Source organism: Pithys albifrons, chromosome Z (assembly GCF_047495875.1).
Source record: "Pithys albifrons albifrons isolate INPA30051 chromosome Z, PitAlb_v1, whole genome shotgun sequence".
Taxonomy (NCBI): Eukaryota; Metazoa; Chordata; class Aves; order Passeriformes; family Thamnophilidae; genus Pithys; species Pithys albifrons.
In genome coordinates, this window is record NC_092497.1 from 26,237,870 (window position 1) to 26,261,827 (window position 23,958).

A 23,958-nucleotide genomic window follows, 5' to 3' on the forward strand; every position below is an offset into this window, starting at 1 on the left:
TTTTTGGAAGTCCCTAGTGTGCAAATACAAGGAATTTAACATTGTTTCAGTGCTGTTTCAGTTTCTGGGGCTTCTGGGTTGTTTTTCAGTTGTGTGTGTGGTGTTTTTTTGTTGGTTGGTTGGTTTAGTTTTATTCTTTTTTTCTGTGAACACTAAGTTCTTATGGAACCACAGTTTACTGTATTAATTCCCATTGGCCTTTCAGATGCATGGATGATCACACCTTGCAGCAGTATACTTTTCACATAGAGTTAGACTAGACCCTTTGGGTGATAATGTCCTCCTGCAGCGCAGTTACATAGTTAAAGGTCAGATGTCTACTTTGTGTAGTTATGTACCAAAAAAATATGAATCCCAGATGGCTAACAAAAGAACTTTGCCTCTTGCAACTACAGTTACTTTTACTCATTATTATTATTATTATTATTATTATTATTATTATTATTATTATTATTATTATTATTTACAATAATTTAAATTCATTTCACTATATTAACTTGTTCCATTTGTTTACTTTTACTGCATGTTCAACCTCTATTACAGGCACTAAAAATGAGATATGTAGAGAAACTTCGTAAAAGACCTAATTAAGGTAAAAAAACAGGGGTTTGTTACAGTGGATAGTGTGCTGTCTTGTGAAAAAAACTATATTCTTGCTACATCACACCTGGTATGTGTTCATTGCAGAGAACAAATCTTTATTTTAATACAGCGGAGCAAAAAATCATCCCCATTTATTAATCTGATGTACACTAAATAACTTTGCATTTGTTACACAGATGATAAATATTTTGCAGATAAGTTTATAAACACTTCCACATTTTATAGATTTGTACTGTACACAGTTATCCTACACAGAGCATGCCCTTTCACAAATATACAGACAGCTTTCCTCAAGGGACTTAATCAAAAACACTTGACCAAACATTTTGGAAGCTGGCAATGTGACACAGAGGAGGATACTGGAAAGATGAGTTCACAATTGTACTAACTGGACTTGAAATGAAAAACTCAGACCTCCAAAAGAGAAAATTTATCAAGGCACACACATGCAAGCACATATATACAGTAGTGATGGCTGTAACTTGCTTTACAGGAGATCACATAGAGCAGTAAAGGAAACAGAGAAAGGTCAGGACCATTGCCAAGATCTTGTTGCAGATTAGCAGATCTGAAATCGAATTCCCATGTATAAGTGGCAATTCAACTTCAAAGCAGCTTGTTACCCGTATATACAATATGTACATGTTACCTTGCACTGAGAAATGGGAGATGTCAGAAATGATTATGATTTTGTTCACAACATATGCACACAAACATACCTGTGTGTTTGCACTGAAGACTCTTTGAAAAATTGTATTGCCATTTGGCTCAGAGCAGCTGTAAATTTGAATGAAAGTTTAGAAGGAGAAACTGGGAACAGAAAATAACCACAAAAAACCTAGGAAAGAATGCATGTTTACCTCCTGTTACTTAGCATCAAAAAATGCTAACAAGTTGCTAAGAAAATCAGTAACCTGACAATGTCAAAGAATTGCAGTGAAGGCAAAGAACTCTACTTTCTGTAGTTCATCCTTGATATCCAAATTATAAATACATGTCATTACACTGCAGTGGAAACTACCCACTTAAAAGTATACATAATTATGTATAGTGTATTCTTATACATATTTGAGGCCAAGTAGAAGATACAATTGAGCTGTCATTTCCACATTAGAAGGCAGTATTATCTACTGCTACTATAGGTGTGAATGACAGTTTTCCACTTAATAACTGTCTGTTCATGACCACAATTAGAAACTATATGCTACTGAATGTGTTTTGTATTCAGGTTTGTATTCAGTTTATATCAACTCATGGAACTCATGGAACACATGGGGGTTAAAAATAATTGCAAGCTGCTTGAGTGGGTTGGTTGGTTTGTTCGTTGTACTCTTCTTGAAGAGTTGGCTTTCCTATAGCAAATATACATTTCTTCCTTTGGAAGGAATATTCCCTTTCTTCTGCTTTCTTACTGCTGTAGAATGAGTGCTTGTCCCCTCTCAGAGGAAGCACACTGCACAGAGTGAGCATCTTGTAAAGCGTGAAGAAACAATGTAGCAGACATCAGAGCTTTTGAAAGAGCTCTTTCCATCATCACTGATCTGTGTGCACGGGCTGATGTTTTAACTCTGAATTTGCTTGAATTACCACCACCATGACTTTATATGGCACTAATTAATGTAGATCTTCACCCTGGCAATGGCTCTGTTTCAGGCTGGACAAGATTGCTGATAAGAACAGAAGCAAAAATTGCTTAACCGCAACTCTAGAACGACTGCAACTACATATTCAGAAACAATGAAAAACATAAAATACAGAAAATCAGACATTTTTCCATACATTACACAGATGTTAGCATGTTGATATCCCCATGGACCATTTTGAAGGCCTTTTGGTTGAATAAGACAAAAGTCATAGCTTTTAGGAGTTTATGTATCTGAGTGTGCTGTGTTTCCTAGTCACTGGAATACAACCAGTGCCTTTGCATGATGTGCTATTTGGCACAGTGTAGCAGGGCAAGAAGGTTGGGCAGGCAGGGGAAGGCAACAGCTAAGTCAAAGCTCATTTATCAGACCATCTCAGGAATTCCCTTCCAATGTTTGAAAGGTAATGGCCAGCTGAGATGAATCTTTGCATCCAATAACTTTGCACAAGATGAAGTAAAGGTTTCTGTACAAGGAGCAGAGCAGGATGTTATTTGTGTCTGAAGGACAATGCAGAAAGTAACACCATCATTGAGAATTAAATGAGAACATGGTTTTCAAGTCTTACATCCACCTGCATTATAGAGAGGTGTGTATGTATGTGTGTATACTTACCCACATGTGTGTCTGTATATGTATTCACCTCTAACTGTAATGCTACTTTATGATATCCGATATTATGTAGCTACAGGCTACGATTTAAGTAAAACATCTGAAAAAAATAAAAGTAATTGAAGGCCAGATCTTGACTTCTTAGTTTTCATGGTTTGCATTTAATTTGATTCCATTTCATTATTTTTCCTTCTTTTGAAGGATCATCTTTTCACTGGGTATGACAGACCTATGTAAGACTCACAAATTACTTTTATCACATACTCAGCAAGGGACAGGCATATATTTACAAGGCAGACATTAAGAGGTCATAAGACATATCTTATAGGGAAGAATACATGCAGTATCAAAAAAGATATGCTAGCTGACAACTCTAGGTCTAGACAACAAATGAAACTGGAACAACACCCAAGACATTGGACTTTTGCAGAGTACTCTGCTTGCAGTGAGTTATGAGTGCTGTCCTTCAGCAACAACTAGTTTCAGATTGTTTGGTCAGGATTACTGGTGAAAATCGAATGCCAAAATTAGAAAGTAGGAAGCTAACCAAAAAAGCAGATCCTTAGGATCCAAGCAAAATGAGCTTAGGTGGCTTCCTGTGGAGAGAGTGCTGAAAGCCAGCCTGCCAGCTCTCTTTCTCTCTCACTTTCTCTCTCACTTGTGGACTGATGTGTCTGGCTACAACTCAGATGGTGTTGATGGCCAGAGTGGGGGCAAGGCCTCTACAAATCTTCTTGGTTATGTGGCATTAAAATATATATTCATAAATAACTTGGGTGGAAAGAAAAATACGTTTATGTCAGGTCATCTTCATCCAAATAAACTTCTATCTTTGGTTATTGGACTGTGTACTAGTCAGAACTCAGCAACATATTCTAGGACTTTGTCAAGCAGAGTAGATTGTTTAACCCAGAAAGCAACTACATCATATTTTTCCCTAAGCATTTTAATCCTAGTAAAGGTAAATTGTGTGTATGTTGTGGGAGAAGACTGCTAAAAATTACTGCTTTAATAATTTTCAGTTGTACAGGATGTACTCAAATGACAGAGTTATATATTTTAGGCCAGCATCTTCGTAGATAATTCAGTATACTACTAAATAAAAAAGTAAATCACTGAGGCCCAATTTGTCTTTTTCCTTTTTGTCATGATAAGTCACTGCATCAAAGACAGGTCCTGAATGTGGGTGCACTCATCTTATACTTCTACAGTTGGACTAAATGTGGACGGGTCCTTCCTTTGCAGAAAGAAGTAGGGAATTCGCCACTACAACAAAAATAAAGAATGCAGATGATGATAGTGGATCCAAAAATATTTTGCAGCACTTATTTGAAATTACTGACATTAGAAGAAAGCAAATGAGGCTGATTTCAGCATATGGACTGATTGTAGACTGCCTGAAGTTAAGTGAAGGTACAAGAGATCTGCAAGTAGCATTATAAAATGATGCTTTCTATTTAACTCAGTTTTGAACTGAGGTCCAGATTTTCTGGCTAACGTGTCTCTTCTAATTCCATATTATGTTCTGGTCCCTGTCTTACCTTGAAACTAGACACAAAAATCTGTATTTTTACACTACATTTCCTGGACTAGCAGCATTGGAAAGTACTAATGCTGGCAAATACCTATTATTTCACAGTAAGTTTAATGAAAAAGAAAGCTGGAAATATGGAGGAAAAGCAGTTTCTCAGACATGTTTTCTTCTGGAGTATGATTACTGAACATGTGTTTTCTTTCAAAACACTAGAGGAAGTGGAGCATTTCTATTTTCACTTCTTGTGTCTTTGACCCCTTGAGTGCAAGGATTCATTTCATAACATTGTGATTGAAATTTCAATGGCATTTCCAGGATATTAAACAGGAAACATGGCTTGTACATTGCATTAACATGATATCATCTTGTTTAGGTAAATAGGTGTGACTGGGTGTAAACATCTTTCTTTGACTAATGAAGACTAATTTATAACTCACCATAGGAAAGAGAGCAAAAGCCTAGCACACAGAGGCTGTCCTTATGAGGAACTGAGGACTATATTACATTGCTAAGAATTGGAATCAGCAATTGTGCCTCAAGAGCAGTAAGATGAAGATAAGGCTCCCTAGTGGTAGAAAAAGAAAAAAAAAAGAATATGGAGTAGTGTTTCCTCCAAATGGAGCTGAGCTAAGTGCACAGACAAGAATATCCTGCCATACCTGTACCCACAGCAAGACCCTGACATAGGCCATTCTGAGAGGAGACCTCTCCTTGTATTAGGTCAGCCTTCTGTATATGTTGGGAAATGTGGATTCTAGCTGATCCAAAAGGATAAGACAAACAGAAGAACATTTGAGGTTGTTTTCCACATTGTTTTAAAAAGATACGGCCAAATTGCAAAAGATGTGTGACAAAACTTCTTTCTGAATGTTACTAGGAAGTCAGAATCTGGTGAGAACACAAGGAGAGAGTTTTGACTTTCTTTGAGATCAGTCCTCTAGCAAGAAAAGTAATTTGGGATAGAATGAATGGAATGGCATGAAGAGAAAGTAAGGAGAGCTGGAGCTAGCAATCTTAACTTTGCTGCACTTTCCCTAGATGATTATGGAGGAGTAGACTACTGGAGCCATCAGAAAGGAGGGCTAACTCTTTTTCACCAGTGTCCAGGTTCCGTAGTACACAACTCTATAAGGGAACTGGTTAAAATGACACACAGAGAAAGTTTCCTAGTGCATTACTCATTATCAATCCTCTTCAGTACTCCACAATTTATACCTATTCTTGGTTCCCTTGCTAGGAGCCTGCACTCAGCAGTCCATGCAACACATGCCAAATGCTGTAGTGCATGCTTTCAAGCAATAAGGTCCTAATATGGATACAGCCAACCTGGTTAAAATGTACAAACATAATGAGTAAGATAGTTTTGAGAAATTATAGTCTGCTAAGTCAAGCTCTACTATTAGACAACCTGTAAGGAATAAAATTAATTCGAATAAAATTAATTCAAATAAAATTTCTTTGCCAAAAATGAAAACATGTGGTCTCTTTTGTGGGCAATTTTCTAATTTCAAAGTAGTTGATCATCATGGTTAATAACATTCTAAATACTACTAATCTAATGTTTTCAGGGGTCATTGTACTTTTTGTCATTGCTGCTGTTGGGATGAGCTTTTCATTTGTACAGGATAATGCTAGACATTATAACCTACTTCAGTTCAGACTGACAGGAATTTCCAGTTAGTACTCTGTCAGTTCTGTGACTAAAACAGACAAATAACTGTTTTGATTGTGTATGTTTTATACCTGTGTTACATGAATGCTATCAAGTGTATAAGGGATCTAACCAGGCCACTAAGTGATTCTTTGAAATATAAATGAATAGACATGGAACAGAAATGCCATTCCTACCATCCAATATTTATTACCTGAGATTGCTTTGGAGGTTGTAAAACAAGACAGATTCATGAAAGATTGGTCAAATTACTTCTGCTTATAATGTGAATATAATTTGTGTCCAGACCCCCATAAATTAAGGGTTTCTGATCCAGTCTGTGGATTGCACCCATTTCACCAAGTTATAGCTGAAATTGTAGTAATTTCTTTTGTCGATGTGAGATAAATCTTTACTGCATTTAAATAAAAGCTATTGATTGTTCAAACAACTTTGACTCTGGCTTGCATACTAGTTCAAATCTGTTGAGCCAATCAGCTCACCATGTAGAGAAATTCTAACTTTAGGTTTTGTTTCATATGTTGGAAATGTTGGTGGATTTTTATTTTGTTCATCTCTTCCATTTTCTTTTTCTTCCAATTCCTACCCACTATTCCTCTTATTTCTTTTTCCTACCTTAGAACATTCACTTTTATTTTGGATCATGCAAGGTCCCCATAGTCCCAATATTTTTAATCTTTACAAATTCCTGCTATTGCTATATTCCATTTTATCCAGACTTAATCACATATTTAAGATATAGTCAGGACATAGAGTGAGAACCAGCATTGAAATCAACATAGTTTTACATGTCATGAGATTTTAGAACATTACAATTGAACCACAGCCCTCAAAAGTTGAATCTTATGTTTCTGTGGTCCATTTCCTCCAAGCTGGTCAGGTATCATGAAGTGTTGTCTCTGAAAGTTTTTTGGAATTACGTGCAGAGATGAACAGAACATTTTACTGCAAGAGGACAGTGCATAGCAATACAATGCAATATTTTACCATTGCTGTTAATGTTTACTCCAAATATGTACAAAGGCTTCAGATTTCAAAATAACTTGTGTAGTAAGTACAAGGATGTGAACATGTGTTACTAAATAGGGCTCAAATGCAATACTCATTTCAGAAAAGAGCCTTGAAATGATACTAAGGCTATGACTACTGGACAAAAGCCACAGATGCAAAAATAAGGCCAGAATTTTGTTCTTACCCCAGAATTTAGTAAAAAATAATTCTTCCTCCTATATTAGCATAGTCTAGAAATTAAAAAGACATGTTTAAGTCAGATTTAAACACAGAATATTTAATTTCAAATAGCTAGACCATCAATATACAAAATTAATTACACTTCCTAAACTTTTTTTCTCATTATAACATATCTAAATTATCGACATCAAAATAATGCCCCCTAGTTTTCATACTCATGCTTTTTGAATTCTGCCTCTTTTCTCATTTAGTAGCAGAAAATCTCACCTTGGACTAATATTTTTTGTGCTACAATGTGTAGCACACGCCTTTGCTAGTAACTGAAAATGTAATTTCTAGAACCAGTATATTAAACAGTGAACTTTAAATGTATTAAGTGATCTTACGTGTACGTGGCCTTACTTTACTGACATAAACATACATATAAATACCAAAAAACCCTCTGAAATTATCTTCCTTATCATGTAGTTCATGAGCCAGCTTCTTCATTTATTCCTACTTTAAAGAGCAAAAATATTTGCACTAATTCACTCCTGGAATAAGGCAAATTCACTGTTTAAAAATGAAAAAAATACTCCAGATGCCACAACTGAGAATAAAGTAAAATTTTTCTGAAGGATCAGCAGCAAAGAGTAAAAATGTTAATTTTGTTATTCTTTTTACTGCATAATCATATGGACTTTCAAATTCCCTGCAGCAGCTCTTGCCTTCTCCTCAGTCAATATGGGGTGTAGTTGGTGATCTTTACTATAGATTGAATCTGCCTTAAAATGTTTACCAAGAACCACTGTCATGAGTTTTACCACCTATGCACAACTGCAGAAGATCTCTGTGATGCAGTCTGTAGAGTTTCCTGATAAATGCTGCATGCATTGATACATTAGCATTGTTTGCACCAATACTGCTAAGTAATTGACTTGCATGTCTGTATGTTACAAAAGCTCACAATGCTGTGGCCAGATTTAGTATATGTTTTTTAAATAATGTGACTGCTTGTATTTTAAATATCTGTTTTAAGAGGTAGCTTTGCAATTTCAAGGTAAATGGTTTTGAATAGCGATGTATGCAAGCAAACAAAAGTGAAATTTAAAATTTTCATGCAGAGGTTTCCAAATCTCCGCTACTCCAAAATATTTTCTTGAGTTTGATTTCTATCATTTGAGCACTCTACTGTGTGTTGAAAATCTGAAGCCTTTGCACCATTGGTCAGGAGAGTTGACATTTGTACAAAGAAGGAAATAAATAGTAAATGGTTTTTTCCAGTTACATCAACACCTGTGTTCTTGTGTCAGGAAGTCGAAGTCCTACCAGACCTCCACATACTAGAACAGTAGAAGCAAGGAGAATAGGGATTGCTTTGGTGATACCAACAAGGGAACCAAATATTAAGTTGCCAAGTACAGCTGCAGCTTTGCATAGTGCATTCAAAAAGCCAAAGCCTGTGGCCCTAGAAGAGAAAACAGAAGAAAATTTTTAAAATGAGTGAAGGAGTAAACAGTACAACCCCAATATTTTACACACAAGCTATGCCAATAATCATTTTGGGCTTGTATTTATAATGCAAAATCAACAGTACTCACTTGAGGCAAACTCATTCTGCTGCCTCAGGGACCAAAATATAAAATGAATGACTGAATGGGTGAGTTTGCAGGTCTAGAGCAGAACATGGGACTTGCAAATGGAAATTCAGTAAGACTTGAAAAGCTGGATTAGGAGAAAAGAGATATATGAAGAACCTCTCAAAAGAGAACTCCTTGGTGATCTGGGAAAGAGGTTGCCAGAATTAAAAGATGACCACTTTAAGGCTTTGAATAAAAATGGATTTCTTACATGTTACGTGTTACATGAACCAATGTTTTGCCAAAAGGCTAAAAGACTCCCAATAATAATGGGATGTTCATCTCTTAGAGGTAAAGAAGATAGGGCATATAAAAATCTGTTTGGTGCAAAAGAGATATCTGAGAAAGTTTGGAGAAAAGTGAAAGGAAAAGATTGCCAACAGAAAGTATGACATAAGTAATTCAGGTGTGCTCTTGCATTGCAGGGGTGTGATACTACTAGCCTGAAGTACAGTCTTTTAATTGTTTGGTGTCTCACTAACAGATGCATTATGCAAATTGCAATCATTTTCATAAGTAGCGTTTTGACATGACCATACGATTCATAGTTGCAAAATAAACTCCCACTTCCACAAGCATCTTAAGAAGAGTATCTATATGCTGGTAGAATCTCTAACCCTTCTCAAATCTCTTAGAAATGAAAGAGAGACAGACTATATAGAGATCACATTGTGCTTGCAGGATAAAATAATAAAAATCAGGAAGAGACATATTCTAATTTTCAGAACAAAATGTTTCTATCTTCTACTGTGATTAAAAGGCCCGAGTCTAAACAACAGGGATTAACAGAAATGGTAGTGATCTGAGTGACTAAAAAGATTCTACTGAGGTACATGTGAGAGAAAGGAAGAAGTGTCATGCTCAGATATAGACTGAATTTCTAGGAAGTTTGAAAAACTTCTACTGGAGCTCCTAAAGAGCAGTCCAGAGAATCAGCTTGGATTTTTCAGTGCTGTCCATGCCCTATCTGTAATATTGTGCTTCTGAATAACACCAGTCCTCATATATTTGAGAACTTTGAATCAAAAGAATGATGTAAGGTAGGTCTAGATCCTTCTGGTATATTTCTAAATAATTCTAGTTTGTTCTAAGAAGCATAATTTTAGTTCACCCACAGAATCAGCTTCAGAATCTGAACAAGATTCTGAATGTGCTGTTTTGCAATTATGGTACTTTTATGGTCAGATTCTTAAATCAGTTAAAAGGATGTCTGCAGAACAGAATTAAGACATGGAACAGACTAATTAATGCACCTTCAAAAACCTTCTTTCTAGTATGTTAAATATTTATTTTTCCATGGTTGCAGACCAAAGTCACCTCACTGGCCCAAAACCTTATGAAAATAAAATCAGATGTTCCAGTGTCAGCTCTGTGCATTACATGCATTACATGCCTAGGACAAAACAAAAATTACTATTTTTTACTGAGTGATTATAATACTAATATATTCATTATTAGTTTGGCAATACATCTCTTGCAATCCACATCAGTATTTTAATCTCTTCAAGTACCTAATACTTAGCAAAGAAATTACTAATTTGCCTGAAGTAAGCACAGTTCCTCTTTGTGTAAAACGTGGCATCCATCCAGATATTGCATGACAATAAGTATTGATGATAACTAAGGAAGAAGAGACAGGTTATAGCAATGGCAGAGTAGAAACTATCCAGAAAACTGTGTGAAGAAAAGGAAAAAAACAAGCAGAAGACACTCCAATATGCCTTCTGAATGTTCAAAGCCCTTACATTTCTGACAGAGAAAAATTTGCAGCATCTCCTTGAAAATGCCCTCCTCAGAGGAAGATTGAGCAAGTTAAAACTTGCCCATTTTATGCATGACCTTTGCAGGAATCAGTCAGAAGGAGAAACATGAGATACACCGAAGGAAGCAGCAGAGAGCCACCCTACTGGACTAATCTTCCAAAGACTATGAGAAGTCAAATCTCTAGTACAGAAACATTTGCAATACAAGGGCAGGTAACGCCCAACATATCTGGAGGGTGGATAGCCACTGAGAAGGAAGGAACTCCAGACTGATGCATCTTCTAGAGTTCATATAATCACAGAATGGGTAAGGTTTAAAGGGGCCACAGTGTGTTATTTTGTCCAGCCTCCCTGCTTATTGCAGGGCTGTCCTAGTCCAGCAGGTCAGCTCCCAGCCTGATCTGGTGCAGAGGGTTATTCTTCCCCAGCTGAAGGACCCTGCACTTGCCCTTGTTGAATTTCAGGCAGTTCTTCTCTGCCCATCTCTCCAACCTGCTGAAGTCCTTCTGAAGAGCTACACAGAGCATGCAGGTGGAAAGAATCATGAAGAGAAAAGTCTGTGTTAAAACAGACTGTATGGCAAGCAGGTAGAAAGAGGCTAAAGGCAACAAAATTGGACTGGAAAATTGAGTCCATGTGATAGCACAACAATAGACTGCAGCTATTCTGAAGAAGTCAGGGAAAGGAGAAGAAACTAGTTACAATAGTTCTAACTTCAGCTTTGTTTATGCACAGAAAAAATTTCTAAACTTATGGTGGGGACTGGTTGTGAACAGTGTCCATGCATGTAAATACAACTTCTTCAGTTGCCAGTGCTGATGTAAAATCAAACTCGTTACCAAATAACTGTAACAGGAAAAAAACCAAAACAGTGATCTCATAGAGAAATTAGACACCTAGTTGTCAGCAGCCTCAGTATATGCAGAGAGATACAGAACTCCCCAAAGAATACACACATCTGGCTAAAGCAAATTTGGGTAGATACAGGCAGGAAATCTTTGGAAAAGCAATAGCACAAAACATATGGGGATGCTTTACTTATGATTAGTGTTGTTTTATACTACCTTATAAAGGTAAGATGTTTCACAGATGTTAGCTGCCTATACAGACTAGTATAACAGGGGTCTGAATATAATTTTCTGAGCAATTAGAACCACCTATTTTCATATGCTGGGCTTTACAAATGCCACTGTGCCTTAGATCTATTATGGTTTATATACCAGAAATTACTTTATTAAAGCTTAAAGTAATTTTATGTAATATTTTCTCAATACCTCTTGTATCTAAGCAAAATTAAGATAATAATTTGGCACTGAGAAAACAGTTCTGTTTATAATACAGACTCATAGAATTTCACCAATTGGAAGGGGTCATTATTAGTCTAATTCCATTAGTACTATCAAATTACAAGGAAATAATAGCAAAACAAAATAAGCCCCTTTTCATTGCCCTTGGTTGTCCTGATGATACAAAATGAACCTAGTAAAAGTTAAATATTTTAATCTTTAAACTGGTTTCAGGCATACCCTTTTGCCTAAAATAAGCACATCATTGGCATGACAATAAGGTTTTTACAGGCTTAAATAAAATGTTGTTATGACCTGTATCTGAAAAGCACTGTCACTGTTCACCTCCTGTCTTCATACCCCTCAACTTTAATACTGTGTTTTAATGTGATTTGTTGTGTGTTTACAGTCAGAACAAAGTGTCCAAACAATTGTTGAGCTCCAGGGATAACAAATTCAGGGTCCATGGTTTTTTAAACATCTTTCTTAGAACAGGTTGTGATTCAAATCAGTTCAAATCTGTATTAATTCATGCCTCGGTACTGAATTTTACTCAAGCCAGTGGAGCAAAAATAGGCAGGAAAAAATATGATGCAATATATCACACACATGTGACCATAGTCATCTCTTGCAGCATTAGTACAGTCTCTGCTACAATGTCTTATGAGAGATCTAGAGTGTCTACAAATGATCAAATGTATGTGATGTGCCATCTCAGCATCATGGACTGATGAAATGAAAAATTGCAAGAGCATAGGGATATTTGTATATACACATATTTTCTTCACATTGATGAGTTATTGGGCAAACACTTAAACAAAAATGTGATTTTGACTCCAGGAACAGTCGCTATTACAGGTCCAGGGAGACCAGTAGCAAGAATCTCTTGTCCAGCTAGAGAATGCCCTTAAAACCTTCAGGCACATTAACAAGAAAATGCTGGTGAATCAATTTGAAATTGTCTTAAAATAAAAAACAAAGACAACCCCCACACACAGCCCCCCCAAAAAACAATGAAACAACAACAACCAAAATCACCCAACCCAACCCAAACCCAACAGATACAGAATTTAGTAGTGATAGGAGAAAAAGGCAGAAGCCTTTTATAAAAATATCAGGGCTGAGAGAAATCTGGGTGTTACTGAAAATGAATTTTCCCCAATGTATTTTACTTCTGCTGCTGAGAGAGCTGTGACAAAAAAAAAAAAAGATTAGCTTCCTTTCACCCAAGCCCCACACAAAAATGGCAAGAGTCCAAACAGTTAAAAATAGAGGGATTATCCAAGACTTTAGATTAAAAGAGCTTGTTTCCTGATTGCCACATACGCTCCTTCTTAGACCAGGTGCTTATATTCCTACATAAAATATTCAGATCCACTTTTCTATTACTGATAAGAGTATTGACAAAACTTCATTATCCTGCAGTGTTGTGCTACTGAATGAGTAACACAAATATCTGTTAACTTTCTTGCCAGAGCTAAGGTTGAGCCTATCCAGCAAGTTACAAAAAACATGCGACTATCACTTTTGTTAGAGTTGATAATATGCAAAATATTAAAACAGAGTTTCAGAATGTTCTGTGGACAATTTTCTAATTTACAGGTCTTTTATATTCTTTTAAAAAGTGAGTCCAAAGATGTGCATCATAGCCTGACCAATTATAGTGCTTAATGTGCAAGTGAGACTGCGGAATTTGCCCTCCTGCCTTGGACTACTGCCCGAAGCATTGCATAGACTTGGCATGTCATGCCTTAAAAACGTTAACATGAAATTTCTGCAAAATGCAATTGAACCACATCCACAGGATGGCAGTAGAAAATAGCTGTCAAGAAATCTACTCCAAGCTGATGACTGCTGTTATGGCTCTTCTGACAGCCACAACAATACAAAGTTGGGTCATGTGAATAGTATTTATTAGTCTGGGGATAGATCCTCAGGTTTCAAGAAGTGAAAAAATTAAATATAATGAACTGAAGATAGGAGACTTAGCCCTTATAAACTTATTTCAGAGGTAGTAAAAAAAGGTAAAACAGGATGACTTCATTTTATAACACATCTTGACTTCTAAGTATTCCTGGACAAGATTCAAACCCAGATGTCTAGCATCTATAGTAAAATTATGAATTGTTGGTTATCTGATGCAATCTGACCTTGATTTGCTCTGTGGGAAATAATCTATTTCTATTCTGCTTTCTGTTTAGGTTTTGGTTATTTGTTGTACCAAGTCCCTAATGATAATATTGGTTTATAAAGTTGGTGGATCCCAAGTTAGTTCACAAGAAGATACTTACCATTTATCCAAATGTAACAACTGCATTTTGAAGTCATCAAAACATCCTAATGTTCCTTCTTCAGAGAACTTTAACTCTCCTCCATTCATATTTATATTACATGCAGAGCTAGGAAACTGCAATGTTATTGCAGGCCCCTTGAACACACACATTACAACACAAGCTATAATTACCTCATCACACAATATTTTTTTCCACATCACTCTGCCAATGCAGAGAACAAAGAGAGCTTGAGGGTAAAATATAAATGAGGTAGAGGATACTTGGTTTCCCTCATCTGCTGCAGAAGTTGAAAGGTGCACTGTGAATAAGCTTGGGGACTGCAACATGAGGAAGCAGTTTCATGGCTGAGGTACCAAAGTTCTGTTGGGAGAAAGGATAAAATCCCTACTCCTTCCATAGAATTCATATATGATGCAAACTCGTCACTTAAAGCTAACTAAATGTTCATGATCATGCACTTCACATTTTCTGGGTGCTTAGCTTAGCACGTTCAGGTTTGTGTTGCTAAAATGCTAGGCACTTACAGCTGTAGTGGAAGTTAGACTTTCAGCCCATTACTTCTCCTAAAATGCTCAGTGACTGGAGTTGGTACTGCACATCCCAGTCTATAGTTTTCCCCTCCCCAGATGGACAATACTGAAGTCACTTCTAACAATAACTTTTTCCTTGATGCCTCAATTTCTACTTAACATCTTTCAAAGTAGGTTTAGGAAAATATGGAAAGTTTATAATTAGGAAAGCACTTTAGGAGCACTCAAGAATGTTCACAAGATATTGCAAACATTGCTGCTTCAGAGCAGCACTTCCAAGGTTATAGAATAGTTTGGTTTGGCTTTTAAGAGGCCTTTATGACTGACCAAAGACTTCAGAACCTGCTGACTAGTCCAGAGTCAGAGAGGCCCTTAAGAAGATAAGGCAAAAGACAAGACTAAAGATGAGGCAAACACAAGTCCTTTACATTGTGGAGCTGGATTAATTTACTTACTTACTGGAAATCACCTAGTTTATTCCCAGTCATCATGAGTGTTCTTTAAAAACTGTGTATTCAAAAGTTTAAAACATAGTATTGTAATGTATTACCAAATCATTATTCATTATTCCATGTGTGTTATCTGGAAGACAGAAACCTACCTTTGACTAGCATTAGTAACATAATACCTGGGTTTAAAACAACATCATCTTCCCAACAACCATTTGAAATCTAAACATCCTCTAACATCTCTTATTTTAGTACTTGTATAAACCAAATGAGGTTTTCTGAAGAACATGAAAGCACAAACTACGGTAAAATGGCATAAAGTATGAAACTACTCATCTAGAAAGCAGAACAAACTATGTGATTACCACAGTTCCAGACATTAGTAAACTAAAATATAAATATATAGATAAGTGTGAATTCATAATGAAATCCAATCTGTTTAGATTTTGAAGCAAACTTAACTCTGCCATGCCAGCAGTTGATGAAGAAGAAATTAAAATGTATGCCCTGTGTCACATGGACTGCACATTGCCAAATTGCTCATGACGCTTCTACCTGGCAAAAAGCCAGTATGATCCCTAAATAACCTAGAGTACAATTTATGAAACACCTTCTGTATTACACTACACAACACTGGTAAAGCCCCAGCAGTTCAGCAACTGGTTAGTCTTCAAGAAGAGTCATGCAGGAGGAAAGGGAAGGGCTACCCAGCCCAGTCTGTGGTGCACAGTAGCATGAACTGGCCTCCTTCCACCCACTTTGCTTCCACCCCAACCTGCACCTGCCCTTTGCTGCTTGTTTGTGGTCATTTCACTGATGGGGAGTAAGAAAAAGTGTAAAACTGACAGAGTGAGCAAAAATTTTGTGCCTAGATTGCCTTTACAGGGAACTGGAAGCCAACTTCAGGATCAGACTCACTCCAGATGTGACTTTGTAGTGAAAGAGGGCATAACCTTAAGCAAGAAAGACTTCTTATGCAAAAACAGATCAGGTAGCTCTGTGCCTTATGTATGCCTGGAAAGGCTGTTCGGTCCTACAATTACCTGCAGAAGCTGGAAATTCCCAGCAAATTGTGGCAAGCTGTGCCCAGCTAGAGAGATCAGAGGAGTCTCAGATATAAAAACAGGACAACCAGAGGTGGGCAACACTAATCACTAAGCTGTAGCTGGCCCGGATTAAAAAAATACCATGTAAACATGTTATCTGAGTTCCTGAAGATAGTGATGTTCAAATTGTTGTACAAAACATGAAGTAGCTTTGTCCTGGTCTGAAAATCCCACACGTAGTTTACTTATAATCCAGCTGGCAAAAACTGGCAGTCATGGTTCCGTTACTTTTGTAACTTTAGAAAAAATGTCATCTACACTGTTTGTCAACAATGTCTTTCCTGGCACAGGTACATTTGGCATATCAGCTTTTTTTGTATTGATAGTACAAAGACAGAAGTTTTCTCTCTGACTTGTTGCAAAAAAAACCCCACAGCAATTCAGCTTCAAATAAGTTTCTGAGGTGGCCTTCCAGGCAGTTATTCCTGCATATACAAGGGGTATTTATTTTTTTTTTAAGAAGATATTAGTAAGAACATGCTACAATGCCAATATTAGCAAGAACTATTAAAAGCAACCATAGCTACAAATACACATGCCCTAGCATCTGTATAAATATATATAGAGATATATTTAAAATACATTCTTTTCATCATTCCTAGTAATGATTATTTTTTTTTCTTCCATTAACACCAATGGTTTTCCAATTATTTTTCTTGACTTCTTTTTAAGAAAACATATGTAGCTGCTACATCCAGGAATACAAAAAAGACAGCCATTTCTACAGAATACTTATGAGAATTATATCATAAAGTTTGGATGATGGAATAAACCTTGTCAGAAGAGCAATTTCCTGAAGTGCAATAAAAGTACTAGCACTTAATATTAAAGCTTAGTGCTTGGGATTCATAAGTAGCCTGGTATTGCTATTCAATACAATCACAACTGTGGACAACAATTTCTTGTCTCAAGAAGCATGCCTTTTTAAAATGTTGATGAAAAGAAAACAGAAGGCAGTCAACACTTTTCCTCTCCTGATGGGCAATACTAAAGCCTGTTGCATCTCTTTCCAAAAATTTATGCTTGCCAGCTAGGCATCACACAGTTTTAAAGTAGAAGGTTTTTTCACTTCCAATGACTAACATAAAAAGTGGCACTGCAATAGGAGAAAGGACAGACTGTCATTTGGCAGGAATCTGGGCAATTTTATGTAAAATTCCTTTTAGGGAGTTGAGAGGGGAGAAATAACCCAGTCTAATGAAGACAATGCAGCTTTCACATTTTTACTTTCCACATACAACAGAATATGACTCAGCAGTTCTTTTAGTCCATTAAGTGACATAAGATCAAGATTAAAAAGTACCCTGTATCTGAAGAAAACCCAGCTTGTGTCATCTAACAGAAATGCTTGCAGGACATGAAAACTGTCCCAAAATTTCCTGCAAAAGACCTGAAGAGTCAAAAGTAGTGCCTGAGACAATTTTGTACCCAGTTAATGCTGAGCATGTACACTCCTGGTGGCCCTGCATACAAATTTGTAGCAGCCTGATTAGCAGTTTAGGATGTTTGGGCCAATGATTTTTATTTATGATTCTCCCCCTTTCATAGTTAACAGACAAATGCAGCTATATTGCTTATTTGAACCAAGCACTGCCTTCATAGCAAGTTGAACTAGAGAAAACTCGGAAATATTCCATTATTGTTTTCAGAAATACTACTCATGAGCTTTTTTTTAAAATTAGAGTAGTGGTTAGACCTTCTGTCTTTCATGTGAAACTACATTTGTGGTATTTTCCTGATTAGGTGATATCTGATGCCAAATACATACCAAATAGCTAATATCCTCATTTTCTCTGCTTGGTTTTTGTAAGAACAACTATTTGTTTGATCCACTTGAAACATTGCTACCTCCATAAAGCTCATACATAATATTTCTAATTACCATTTCTGCTGGTATGCAGAGATAGCATCAGTGAAGTTAGCGGAGATGTATTTGTACATACCTTCTGTCTGTAGGATACAGCTCCACAGTAATGACATCTAGAGAGTTCCATGCTGAGATGGTGAGGCCGTTGTAGAGGCACAGCATACCTATCATCATGGATTCACTGGTTCCAAACCACAGGAAAAAACAGCTGATGCCAGAAAGAACCATGGAGCCACCTAGGTACAAGGCAGGTGAAAAAAGCATGAAGTGGAGATGCTTTTGAAGAATAATCTTTGTGTTGTCTAATGTTTCTATACACACAGAGTAGCTAAATAAGCAACTAAAATATTTGAGACAAAAACTAACGAGACCTCTTCTGCTGGTAAGACTAGTCAGGAAAACAAATGATGAAGGAGCTTGTAGAACAATACATAACTCCTCAAATATTAGGTGGCACCAGAAAGTATTAAGCTGAAACCCTCTCTGAACTCCCAAAGCAAGCTGCATGGAGATGTTCCCCATTCTTCTTTGTTCATCATCTTTGTAATGCCATGAAACTTGTTCATATATTATAACAACAAAAACAGTGACTGGGAATTGTATTTATATAGAGAGTCTCATAGAAAATGAAGACAATGAACTATCACATAGTTTTTAAAGTAAATTGAAAATGGATTTCTCATTGCAGACAATTGACTGGAGATATCTTTCAATTCTGATCCACTAGCTGACAGTCACCTTTCAGCTGAAGCAAGGATAAGTCAATGGTTATCACTCTCCAAAATCTCACTCTACATGCCTAAGTAATGGTTCTGTAACATCAGTGTAGAACAGCAATGACTGATAATGTGGCATAGCAGAGGTGACTACAGAACCCTTTTTTCCTAGTGTTTCTAAAATGAGGGCCTTTAAAAACAGCACTTAAAATGTCACATAGATGAAGCATCTACAGAAGGAGTATTTTGCATTTCTCTGAGAAAAATTTCTTGAGAAGAGAATATGTTACTTTTGGGATACTTCCCTGTTTCAGAGTGAAGTCCCTACCTAGCATCGTTAACCGTCCTATTCTATCCATCAGGAGAGCAGACACAATATTCCCTGGTAACACTGCCAAAGTTCCCAGGAAATTAACAAAGTAGATCCAGTAGGCACTGTAGTCATCATCAAAAGAAATCTGGCATCCTGTCCTGACGTGAAAAAATGTGCAATTTATCAATTCACTGTCAACAAATTTATACTGCTCGAGATCTGTGGAAAAAAGAAAAAGAAGCATTTCAGCTAGTAGCCAACTTCATGTGCAGCTTTTGATTAAAAACATTTCAAGTTCAAGCAACTTTAATGACAACTTGGAGCTTTCACATCTTTGTAAAAGGGGACTAGTTATTGCTGTTAATTTTGATAGCTTTTTATCTTAGTATAAAGATTTGCAAAGCTCATGAAAAAGCCTGGTATTAGAAAGTTATATTGATATATTTTAGCCCTGTTAGGATTCTATTTGTTTAAAGCCTTTCAGCACCAGCTGCATAAAAAGCACTAGGTACCTGCAAATTTCTATCACTTGGTCTTGCTCTGGATCAGGCCTTCTAATTCCTTTTAGATGAGACTGGCAATTGTGCTCAGTATGCTTTGACTTCCTTTAAGGGAAATACTCCTGCAGAATTCAGTTTAAACTGATTTTCATTTCTGAGAAGCCCTTGTGCTCTTCAGATCATGCATAGATATTACTTTGTGCAGGCCATTCTTTTGCCACAACAATTTCAGAGATCTCTCTGTGTATTTCCACTTTGTTTTTGTTCCTCCTGTCAGCCCTATAAATCTGAATGAAGAACACCTTCCTTCCATACAAAGAAATCTGGGCACTGCTTGGTCTGAAACCTAGTAGTAGTAGTAGTAGTAGTAGTAGTAGTAGTAGTAGTAGTACTAGTAGTAGTATTTCTGTAGTGACAGGAAAGCAGCAAGAAGGGACCCATGTTTCCCACAAGCTTAGTTGGCCATATTCTGCTTTCAGTAATGTTTTATTTAACTGGGGAAAAAAAAGTCTTCTGATTAAAAGGAATCTGTATTTTTGTTACAATACTTAGTAGAGTGGGAATGATTATAGATTAGGTAGGTTGAATCTTGAACTCAGACTCTCCTGCCACAGCAAGCACAATAAACAAAGTATTTCACCAGTCCCATTTGGACTAAATAAAATTACAGTAGTTCAAGCTACAGGTAAAGCACTAAATATATTTTCATCTCTCCAGACTGAATCTCTTTAGAGATAGTTGAAATCAAAGAGATTTTTATTATCTGAATCAATATTAGGCTTGTGATATCTCTTGTGCATTGAGATCCTTTCACTTAGTTGTAACACTATGAAGACCTGTTGCTTTTTATAAATTTTTATTCCCTGGAAGAAGACTTTCTGTATGCCTCATTAGAAATCCAGAAATTATAAATCTAAGAAGAGAACATACATCTAAGCAATGGGCATTCAGGGCTTTTTCTCGTAATACCTGTGTTGTAGAAGGTGGTATTCATGAAAGTACAGTTCCTGAAGTATGTGTTCAGTGAAGTAATGTCTTCAAACACACAGTTCTTAAAAAGTGAATCTTCAAAGGTTACTGATTTAAACTTCATCATAATAAACCTGCCCAATACAAACAATTCCTGTCAGTCTACCTTAATAGTTTAGAAACAGCAATAGATCAAGTCGACGCAGCTATTTAGTTCTTAAAAATCTCAAGCCCAGTAACAATGATTTCTTAAATGAATTTTGCAGATGTTATTAATGATTAGCTCATTCTAAAATACTATTTTTCAGAATATGAATAAGACAAATAGCTCCACATAGTTACTGGCCCTAATTGGTAATATAACTTCTTTGATAATATTTCTGTAGTAATCATCACAGAAACATTCATGGAACAGCTTTGTAAAATCATTATTGACAGTACAGCTCGAAACTGGGAGATGCTTCAGAAACTCCATTGCTTGGAAGAAAAAAGCATCTGCTAATACCAACAAGCTGAAAAATGATCACACAGGTTACCATGTTAAGCTAAAATGCAAAACACTGGTGTATGTATATTGTATAGATGTGTTAAAAAATGCTTTCACAAAATAGCATGAATAAAAAATTACATTGTCATTTACACAGCTCGCTATCTAACTGTAAGTATGTCTTCATTACTCCTGTGCCTGGGGATGCAATTACAATTATTGTGTACATAAAACAAGCATAAACCATTTGTTGGTAGCTTTCTTTATTTCTGAACATCTTCCTTCCTACTGTCTCTCATTTAACACCCAGGTCTTTGATCATGACTGTCAATCAAGACATTAATAGAAAAAAAAATCAATGACAAAGTATATTACAGAACTATCAACATAAATGTCACTAAACTAAAATAATGCTGTAAACCTTTTTTAGTAAAAAATAATATTATTATGCTAACAACAACAAAAGCTATAGAAATATATAACTATTTTTATGATGTCCTTTATTTCACATGAAGGAGTGGAAAACAGCAATTTTGCTGGCAGAATTCACACAAAACGGCAAGTTTAAAAAGCAGAGCTTTAATTATTATATGGCAGGAAGAACTGTCAAAATGGCAAAGTCTTTCAATTAAACCTGGTGTGATTAGCTAAGTATTTTTATTATTATAAGAGTAACAGTAGGAATAGCAACACAAAAATTATGCTAACTACAAAGCAGTAGGAATTAAACTTTCTCATGAACAACATTGTTGGAATCACATTGTTATGAGAAAGGAGAGAAAAAGACAGTGGTGTTTATCACTGTAAGCGATTTGCTGACTAACAAATTCTCTTTATGTATTGGTCATAAGAATAGTGTTTTCAGTTCATTAGTTTTAGTTACTATATTACTTCTCATTTGTGACAGACTGATTTAAATCAGGCTGGAGTTCAGTTTTAACTCATTATCACTTTTCATATTACACTTTCCATTAAAATTTGTAGCCCAATTCCAGAGGAAAAAGAAGAAAATTTAGCAGTTAGATTAGTCAGTTAGAAGAGAAATGACAGATGTGTTCTACGCTCTTCTGATGCACTTTTTACACTTGGACAGGAAGCATGTGACTACATTAAAATTGGTGTTGTGATGACTTGAATTAGAACCTAACAGGAATGCAATGTAGTAAAAAGTCAAGTATTGATGGATCTTCTAGTTAAGAAAGTCAGGAAAGGAGCACTGAGATTGAGGGTGAGTAGAGTACTGAACAATTTGGGAAGGAAGGCTACCAAAAGAGTTCATACTTCTTGGAAAATGTTTTGTGAATCTCAAGTAACTGTCTGAGGCATAATAAGTTTGCACATTTGAAAGAGTAAAGTAGTGATTTAGCATAGATTAATGTTAGATTTAGTATTTCACAAGAATATTCTGTTTAAATTGATAAGATCTCAGATGAGACTATGCTGTCAGTTACTGACAGCAAATGGTTCTTTGATTTTAGGAGAACATCTGACATTTGGAAAGGAGTGCAACTTGGAAGTTGTGGCTAGTTTAAAAATTAAATAACTGCTATTTTTCTTCTGCAAAGCATAAGCCTTTAAATGTGTCAAAAGTCAAAAGTCAAATAATAATAATAATAACAACAACAACAATAACAACAACAACAATAATGATAATAAAGTATTACAAAATAATTAATTTGATTCACTTAGATATAGATTTTCATATGGAAATAATAATTACTTTTCACCATGACTTCCAGGAGACCATTCACATGGGTATTCTGTATATTTCTTAATAGAAACCAGATACCTAAAACAGCTGTATTTAATTTTCCTCTAAGTTATCTAGTTTTCTGTCAAGAGATAAAGCCTTAATATATTTGGCTTCAGCTAAAGAAATCACAAAAGGCCTTGCCAGAGTGTTGTTTCCCATTTTAGAGCTGTGCATGTCTTTTGTTGCTTTACAACAATGTTTAGCTTCCATTTTTCTGTGATAAGATCCTAAACTCTCAATATTCACCATTTTCACAGAGGCATCTTTCTTCAATATAAAAAAAGAACCAGCAACAGAGATGAAAGTACATCCTTTGCCAGACAGCTGCAATATGCTCCATATGTTGGATTTGAAAACCTTTGAATCTCACTGTGAAAGGAAGTACCGTTGACTTAGGCTTTTTGGTCTGTTTTTCAGGATGACAAAGAAGCTGGGTTTGCATGGGGGATCCTCTCCCAGGAACCATGTACAGGTCCATTTCTCCACATGCTCCTGAACCACAAGAATTCAAGAACTGAAATAAATTCTCACTAAAAAGCAACAAAAATATTCTATCATTACCTAAAGGAAAAAAAAACCCCGACCCAAAGGTTATTACAATGTGCTTTAAAACATGTATCTGTTTCTTCCAGCTAAACCAGGATATTAGGAAATCTCTAAACCTGTCATTGATGTATTCTCCATTGCTGTGAATCTGATTTTCCAGTGTGAAGTTGAAGACGAAATGTGAAACCTCCTCATTGCGGAAATGTTTTACTCGGGATGCATACTCATCTGACTGCAGATGTTTAATGACATCAGGAAACCAGACAGATAAGCCGTAGTAGCTGTGAAAAACAGAAAAACATTAGGCACCAATCTCACTCATTCAGAAAGCTGTGTGAGGTGTGGACGAGCAGCTCCCTTGGCCACTTATGTGATGAAGTTGCTCCATCATAATAAATCCTCCAAAAATAAATTTATCAAAAGATGCTGACACCAGAAGATTCCAGTTTTCTGAAGCAGACATTTCTGATGAATCAAGCTTGCAACCAAGAATAGACTGACAAAT

General features: G+C 36.2%; 1 protein-coding gene across 2 annotated transcripts in view; it reads right to left on the reverse strand.

Annotated features, from left to right (window-relative positions):
• Positions 1-594: 594 nt before the first annotated feature.
• SV2C (synaptic vesicle glycoprotein 2C) overlaps positions 595-23,958 on the reverse strand; it is a 131,401-nt gene continuing 108,037 nt past the window's right edge. For both annotated transcript variants that reach the window (XM_071581200.1, XM_071581201.1), the window contains 5 exons: positions 23,570-23,734; positions 20,668-20,801; positions 19,214-19,417; positions 18,246-18,405; positions 595-8,702 (listed from right to left, as the gene is read on the reverse strand). In XM_071581200.1, the coding sequence (XP_071437301.1) occupies positions 8,519-8,702; positions 18,246-18,405; positions 19,214-19,417; positions 20,668-20,801; positions 23,570-23,734 (847 nt within the window). In that variant the 3' untranslated portion in view covers positions 595-8,518. The remainder of the gene's footprint in view (positions 8,703-18,245; positions 18,406-19,213; positions 19,418-20,667; positions 20,802-23,569; positions 23,735-23,958) is intronic.